Source organism: Myotis lucifugus, unplaced genomic scaffold (assembly GCF_000147115.1).
Source record: "Myotis lucifugus unplaced genomic scaffold, Myoluc2.0 scaffold_153, whole genome shotgun sequence".
NCBI classification, from domain to species: Eukaryota; Metazoa; Chordata; class Mammalia; order Chiroptera; family Vespertilionidae; genus Myotis; species Myotis lucifugus.
Window position 1 is genome coordinate 3,140,009 of NW_005871201.1, and position 7,957 is coordinate 3,147,965.

Genomic DNA, 7,957 nt, shown 5'->3' on the forward strand with positions numbered 1-7,957 from the left:
TGGAAGGGCCACCCTACTGCCACTGCCCTGCGAATGCTGAGCAATTTCGGATCAGACCGAGCTGGTTCCCCCGGTTGCGCGTCACCAAGGCGCCCCCGCCCCACCTCTCAGCCCGGACGGCGCGCTCGCGAAGGGCGGCGCCTAGGGACCAGCGCCCACCTTGCAGCTCCCCAAGTGGAGGTACAAGGAGGCCAAGGAGGAGAAGAGGAAGGCGGAGGAGGCGGAGAAGCAGCGCGTGGCCGCCGCGCAGAAGGGAAGGCGGGCGGCGCCCTGGAGGAAGAGGACGTGAGGGAGCCGGCGGGGGCGCTGCGCCCGGGGAGCCGGCCGCGGGGCGGGCACGTGGCGGCGCGCAGGGCAGGAGGCGCCCGCCGCTCGCCCTCGCCGCTCGGGGCCCCGTTTTCTCCTGCGGGACAGGATCCTCGGGGGCCCCAGAAAGCCACCCGTGTTGGTTCAGGCCGCACCCCAGAGTGAACCGGTCACAGCACAAATCACTCTGCCTAAGACCAGTTCTAGCCATCCGTACACCTGGCAGGCAATTTGCCTAAAAGCTCCTACCTTTAGGACCTCAAGAAAATTTTAAGACCAAGTTATCAAAGGGCATTTTCTGTATAATTTTGTATTTTAATTACGATCAAATTTGCAGCATTTTACTGGTGGTAGGGCTGTTTGTATTTAAGACAGTTTTAATGCACTTACCTAAGACCCTTTGTTTAAAATACTGTTCCTAGCAATAATTATTTGTGATATCTCTATGATTTCATACGGACGTATGGAATTCTCCCTCCTTTTTTGCGGTTTGATTTCGATCTTGCTTTTCCTTCTCATTGTGGGTACACATAGCCCTGTTTATTCTTACTGATTTGAATAAGTGATGCCAAATATTTGTTTCTATTTGATGGAGACTTTTTTTTTTTTAACAGCAAAATGATCAAGTGAGACAGGAATCAGATTTTTTTGTATCTTATTTTTTTTAAAGCTATTTATTCATACAGGAATAACAATGAAGAAAAACCTATTGTCAAAGTATGAGACAGTGCATAGAGAAGCATGTATTTATTGCTGGAACTAAACTCATTTTAAGCAAGGGATTTTAGATAAGCTGATAGAAAAACTTTAACATTCAAAAACAGATATAAGAGGCAAAACTATTTTTAATAAACCTGGGGGCAAATCTACATTATTATTATTAGAAATACAAAAGTAAGTCATATGTACTCTTTGATAAATTGGCTTCAGATGGTCTTAAAATATTAAAAAGATGCAAAACGATAAGGACCCCAGAGTGGAAACCCCTGGAATGGAGGGGGGCAAATGGTAGAGGAGCAGGGATTAGAACTGACTGTTTTAGGCAAAGTCTCCTCCAGACCCAGTGCCAAAGACGCCCCGGGGTGGACTTCCTTTTCCTTTTATCACTGCCCGATGCTCACTTCATCCTCACACCGACTGTGTAGAATTTCCAAGAAGTGGGGACTTTGGCAGAGCACAGATGTGGCTTGCTCTGGGCCCTGAACTCTCAGTGGGAGTTTTCTGTCCATACTTTTTTTTTTTTTTATAATCTGCCGAGCATTGAGAAACTCTAATGAATCTCCGGCCATCTGGGCTGTAGAGTATGGGTCACATAGGCACTACTGACAGCACTTTATTTAGGTCCTGCTTGGAAGCTTAGATTTAAAATATTGCAGAGGGCGTGAGAAGCGCTTCATTTCCCTCCTGCCTTCACAGGTCAGATCCCGCTCACTGGCTACGTCGGGACCCGTGCCCGGCTGCCTCATGCTGTGGGTGGTGGTGGCACTGGCCTCTCTATTCCCTCCCACTCGGCACCACCAGGCATTGAGCAACCAGGGGTCTCGTACTCACTCGCCAGCACCCTCACTATTGCACCTTGTGCCTGAACTGATGGGGAATAGGTGTGGTGGTAACTCAGATTGTAGTGAGTTCCGCCCGCATTGCTGAGAGGCACAGGAAGGATGGCACAGAGGGCTGGCCCACTTTGAGCATCACTGGTAGCAGCTGGCTGCAGGTCACCCTGGTGCCGAAGAGTTGGGATTGGCCAAGTCCCCTTGGATGAGATGAGGGCTGGTCCCCAAGGTGGAAGCACGCCTGGTCTCTCTGGCGGTCTGATCTGGCATCCTTTCAGATCCCTTTTTTGGTGTTCATGTATTTTTGTTGCTTTGAATGGCTGGCTGCAGTGTCTCACTCAGGGGCCATTCCCTGCCCCTGTCCCCAGTGTCAGGGCAGGGGCACGGATGGCCCTTCTGATTTCCATGTCTCCTCGGCTTTGTCACATTGGCTCCCTGCCATCCCCTTCGCCTCCTCTCTTTTTCCTCACTTGCCTTTTCTTCCTCTGCCTGTTTTCTTCTCCAGATTTGGCTGACTGCCTTGCTCGTCCCTAGCCCCACCGCTCTGACGTCTAAACAGGGCAGGAAAGCAAGGCCATTCAGAGAGGCGGTGTGGTGTCCCTGTGGTGTGATCACGTCATGACCTCCAAACACACAATAGTGAACCAAGGGCAGATTTTTCCAGCTTCTGTGCAGGTGGTTTAGAATCCCCCCCCCCCCCCGGCTTTTAGGGAGGGAGCCCTAAGTTTCTCTCCTGACAGATGACAACCCCCCGTCCCACATCGATGTACAGGGGAGGGAGGGTCTGGTGTCTGCTTGCACCAGGATATTTATGAACTATAAATAGTAAATTTCAACTTGACAGGTACCTTCTCAGGGATTTATATATAAACATAGGTAGGGGCAAAGTGGAAGTATGTTTTAATACTTTGTAGTGTTTGTGTGAATTACAATTAAACTAGACAGAAGAAATGTGTCCAGGGCAACGTCAGTGCTGCTGTTTCCCAGGGAGATGTCTGGGAATGGCCCCTCGGTCGAGACTTCCTGGTTATTGGAAACCCGGACCCTGCTGCCCCTGTGGCTCTGGGGTGCACATGGGGTGACTTCAGCGCCTCTCAGCGGCCTCTGTGGATGGGCCCTTTGTGTGTATAAAGGGAAACTCACCCGTGGGAGCAGGGGTGGCAGTGATAACAGACGGACCGTTCATCACTGTGACCTCTAGACCTGGCTCCTCCCCATCTGACACTGGGGTGTGTGTGAAATGACTCCCTCTCCTGTGTGCTCATGTGATTGAGTGTGCTACCGCCGGCCCAGCGCCCAGCCCAGAGCGGGGAGGAGCAGGGGAAACTGGGTGCTCAGAGGCCGCAAGCACCTTCCAGGGCTTTGGCTGCACGAGGGAGACGCCCACAGAACCTTAGGGACCTTTACCTTTTTTGACGTGGCTCCCGAGGGGCAGCATGCGATACCTCAGGAATATGAAGGTGGGAGATACAATCCCTTCGTCATCTCAACTGCGGGCCCTCCTAAGGCTCGAGGCTCATTGTGCCGAAAAGGCTAAGATTTCGTGATGTCATTTGGAAGTGGGACTTGTGGCTCAGAGGGGCCGTTCCAGGCTGCCTCCGCTGGCTGGCCGTGGTAACAGGTGTCCTGCTGTGCGGCTGAGTGGAGACGAGGCTGCTGTCTGACACTGAATCGCAGGAGGTGGAGCCAGGCCCCGGCCCTGCATGGATGGGAAGCTGCTGTCCCCGGGGAGGAATCCTGGGCACCGAGTTGTGAAGAAACACCTCCCCGAGACGTAAATAAATGAGCCGCGACTAAGGAGTGGGTGTGATTGGGCCCCCGCAGCCTCTGGCAGGAGCACTGCCTGGCCGTCCACACTACAGGAGAGAGAAGCCCTCTCTCCAGAACCCGCTCAGCCTGCTCTGTGGGATGAGCTGCAGCCCTGCTGTTAGTCAGCTGTTCCTCTTCCCCCAGGCTCACCTGCTGACTCACGCTCGCTCATGTTTCCATCGTCATACAGCACGGTTGTTCCCGGGAGTATTAAGATTTATCACAAACGACTGGAAGCTCCTAGTCACAGCCCTTTATATGCGAAAACGCTAGCACCTTGTCTTGTTTACAGTGTTGGGAAGGTCTGACATGCTCGGGGCCCTCTGCTCCGTGGTGGGGAACTGTTTGGATTCTGCACCTGGCCCTGGGCCTCAGTTTCCCCTGCAGCGGGCTTGCGTTAGCAGCTGCCGGGAGGGCCAGGGTCATCTGGGGAAGGAAGGGTGGAAGGTCAAGCACAGTCACCCCTTATAAGACAACCAAGTCACGTTTATGACAAAACCATCCAGCAGAGTTGTCGGCTGCCACCAAGCACTAAACACAAGAACGGCTCTTCCCAACTTGAGGTTTCTCTCTCCTCGAGGTGCACCTCCACGCTTTTAAAACTTATTTGGGCATCTGTTCTGTATACCTGCTGAGTCAGTGCTCACCTCGGTGCCCTTGAATTCACATGGTTCTTCATTAACATTTAAAATAAGTGGCTGAAGACCTTCCTCTGGAGGTTATTTTTTGAAAGAAATAGGAAACCCCACAACCACCAGGATTGATGAGCTGATTTTTGAGTGACTCGGGCGAATGCCAGTGCTGCGTACAGGACACAACCTCCTCGCTCTGACCCAGCCTGAAATAAGCCGATGTGACAGGTGTGGCCCCTGTCGTGCCATGACAGCCCTCAGCAGCAAGCTGTGCCGGAGTGGACAGTGTGTGATAAGGTGTGAGTGCACACACACACACATGCGTGCACACACACGACCTGAGAGGAGACCTGGCTTTGTGCTCACAAAGGTGACTGCTGCTGTGGCTTTACTCTGGCTCCCGGGGAATCTCAGGGGTGACCTGCTTGGACGGTGTGTATTCAGGAGGACCGGACAGCCTAAGGCCACTGTGGGCACTCCAGCCAACACACGTGTAACAGCCAATGTGTCATAACACAGGCCTTCCTTTTCAGAGGCGGTTTTGCCCAGGTGACTAGTACAGGAGCTCCTTGGCGAGGTTCCACAGCCGGTATGGGTCTTTGACATCCTTGGCACGGAGGGACCCTGCCTCAGAGGACTCTGGTTGGAGAGTGGCCACCGGGTGGGGGCTGACTCCCCTGAGACTCGGCACCAGGCTAACATAGAATCCACATTTTGCCCTGAAGAAGTGCTAAGAAGTTGGCCTCAGTGTTAGATGCTCTAATCAAAGGTAACATAATTTGGGGCTTGAGAGAAATCGGTTCATCAGACTGTGATACCTTTGTATTGTTTTTAAGGAAAATGTAGAAGAGAAACAAAAACGAGGCCGCCATCGCGGGTAGAGCGTGGCCTGTGTTGACCTGATGCGTTAGGAAGTTTGGGGGGGGGGGCGCACATGGAAGCACTTTAACACCAGTTTGGGAGCAGAAGTTCTAGAAGCTGGTTTGGAACTGCACTGCAATGTCGAATTTGATGAAAACTATAAAGGGAAGCTATACACCCAGAAATGTTACCAGCAAGTCTGGGAGCCTTTGGAACATCCTGAGGAATTTGACTAATACACCCCATTCATAGAAACAGGAAAAGCCAATCTCATTGAAATTCTCTTCATTTGAATCGTCCTGCCTGGGACTTCCCTGGGGCCTGTGGATGTGTGTGAGCAGGCTGCGCAGGGGCCCGGTTTCCAGTTTTGTTTCATCTTGGGATAAGCTCTGTTTGCTGGATGTAAGCTATCTTCGTTGTCATTTCTAAAAATCCGGTAGGTTTCTGGATATTGTAAAAAACGTTGAGTCTAGATGTGATTCTGTAAATTTCATAGTGTTTTATTTTGAAATGAGAGTTTTTGTTTGTTTATAAGAGGTATTTTCCTATTTAGACCTCAGGGCTATTTTGGAACCCCAAAATAAATGTGACCCCAGCAGCTTCGGTTTTGATATCCAAAAGGTTAATCATCTTTAAGTTAAATATGATATATTATTCAGCAGAAAGAATGTACCTTTCCTTTTTAACTTCTAAATTCTGTACTTAATGTTTTAAAAGTGTAGGGAAAAAATGTGATAATGTAAAAATGTGGGGAAATTGTGGTTATAGAATTAAAAATTACTCATGAAATAAACATTCTTATGGTACCAGAGTGTGATATTTGAATAAACCTAAGTGTGTATAAATTAGAAAATGAAACAATGAAATTTACCAGTATTTTATAAAAAGATATTTTTACTAGAGGAGGCCCGGTGCATGAAATTCATGCAGGGGTGGGGGATGTTCCTCAGCCCAGCCTGCACCCTCTCCAATCTGGGACCCCTCGGGGGATGTCCGACTGCCGGTTTAGGCCCGATCCCTAAACTGGAAGTCAGACATCCCTCTCACAATCCGGGACTGCTGGCTCCCAACCGCTCCCCTGCCTGCCTGCCTGATTGCCCCTAACTGCTTCTGCCTGCCAGCCTGATCACCCTCTAACCATTCCCCTGCCAGCCTGATCGATGCCTAACTGCTCCCCTGCCCAACTGCCCTCCCCTGCCAGCCTGGTCACCCCCAACTACCCTCCCCTGCCGGCCTGGTTGCCCCCAACTGCCCTCCCCTGCCAGCCATCTTTGACCACATGGGGGAGGCCATCTTGTGTGAGGGTGTGATGGTCAATTTGCATATTACCTCTTTATTACATAGTATTGATTTCAGAAAGGAAGGGAGAGGGAGAGAGAGATAGAAACATCAATGATGAGAGAGAAATATTGATTGGCTGCATCCTGCATGCCCCCTTCTCTGCCCTTGACTGGAATTGAACCTGGGATCCTTCAATCTGCAGGCCGACACTCTATCCACTGAGCCAAACCAGCTCGGGAAATATACCAGTATTTTTAATGTTACTTATTTTGATTAAATTAAATGTGCAGTTTCTTCTTCTGACAAACGTTTACTTTACTTTTCAAAGATAACATTTAAAAAATGTTTTAAGTTACCAATGAATACTTTATCATTCATTAAAATAATTCCTTTGCAGGCCACCTCTTCTGAGGCTACACATTGATAGATCGGCATCCTTCAGTCATGTTTCCAAGTATTTACATACATAAGTCATAACAAAAATATAGTTTTGTTTTTATGAGTAGTCTTTTACCTCGATGGTACAATGGAAATGTTGTTCTTTAGTTTCTTTTCTTTAGTTGAATGACTCTGGAAAGCTTTTTAAGGAATTTAAAAATTAATTTTTTTTTTTTACAGCTAAAATAGTAATTCTCAAAACACAAAAGAAATCAACCAAACGGTCTCAGGGAGAAAGTGACTTACCCTCCCCCGGGGCAGCCCCGGAGACCAATTACTTGTGCATCCTTCTGGAAATACGTTCTCAATGTTTCCTTCCCTCAAGGTGTTATACAGGTGAGATCCCCCTGCATGTACAGTTTCTTTCACCCGTGTTGGGGAGGGCATGTTAGTCCCATGAATCTTGTTGATTGCTGTGTAGTATTCCTTGGGAGAGGTGCATCACAGTGCATTCAACCATTTCTCCATGTTGGACTATTACAGTATTTTTGGTTCTTACCTCTTACAAGTGAGGAAGAGCCTTGAACTGACCTATTTGTATACTCAAGTGAATCTTTTCCTAAGTCAGGGGTGTAAAAGTGGGACCTGCCAGGTGGAAGGGAAGGCAGTGTAATTTCAATAGCTTCTGCTGTGTTGAGGCTGCTGAGATTTGCTGGGAATGGACAAAGGAGTCATTTCTCACCTGCAGCAACACTTGCAGACCTTTCTAATTTTTGCCAATCCGATAGTTAAACAATTGTATTTTCCTTTAATTTTCATTTCCCCAATTAGTGGCAAAGTTGAGCATCTTTTCATGTGTCTTTGGACCACTTTTATTTCCTGTTATAAAATTTTCTTATTTGTATCTGTTTCTCAATTCTTCTTTATTTTATTTTCTGATGTAATTTTTACTGATTTGTAGAAGTTTGCTACAAATTTTGGATCATAGTTCTTTGACACATATTGTGTTTATTTTCTCCCATTTTATCACTTATCTTTTAGATATCTCATATAAAAGTTTTAAATTATGATTTAGTCAAACTTGTTAAACTAATTTTAAAAAATTTGCATTTTGTGTTACAAGATAGTTTTTTTCTA

The 7,957-nt window shown here is 48.2% G+C and overlaps 1 protein-coding gene across 1 annotated transcript in view; it reads left to right on the forward strand.

Annotated features, from left to right (window-relative positions):
- Window positions 1-5,967, forward strand: part of ANKRD33B (ankyrin repeat domain 33B) — a 29,342-nt gene extending 23,375 nt beyond the window's left edge. The window contains exon 4 of the mRNA XM_014461412.2: window positions 146-5,967. Within this exon, the coding sequence (XP_014316898.1) occupies window positions 146-289 (144 nt within the window). The 3' untranslated portion in view covers window positions 290-5,967. The remainder of the gene's footprint in view (window positions 1-145) is intronic.
- The last annotated feature ends 1,990 nt before the right edge of the window (window positions 5,968-7,957 follow it).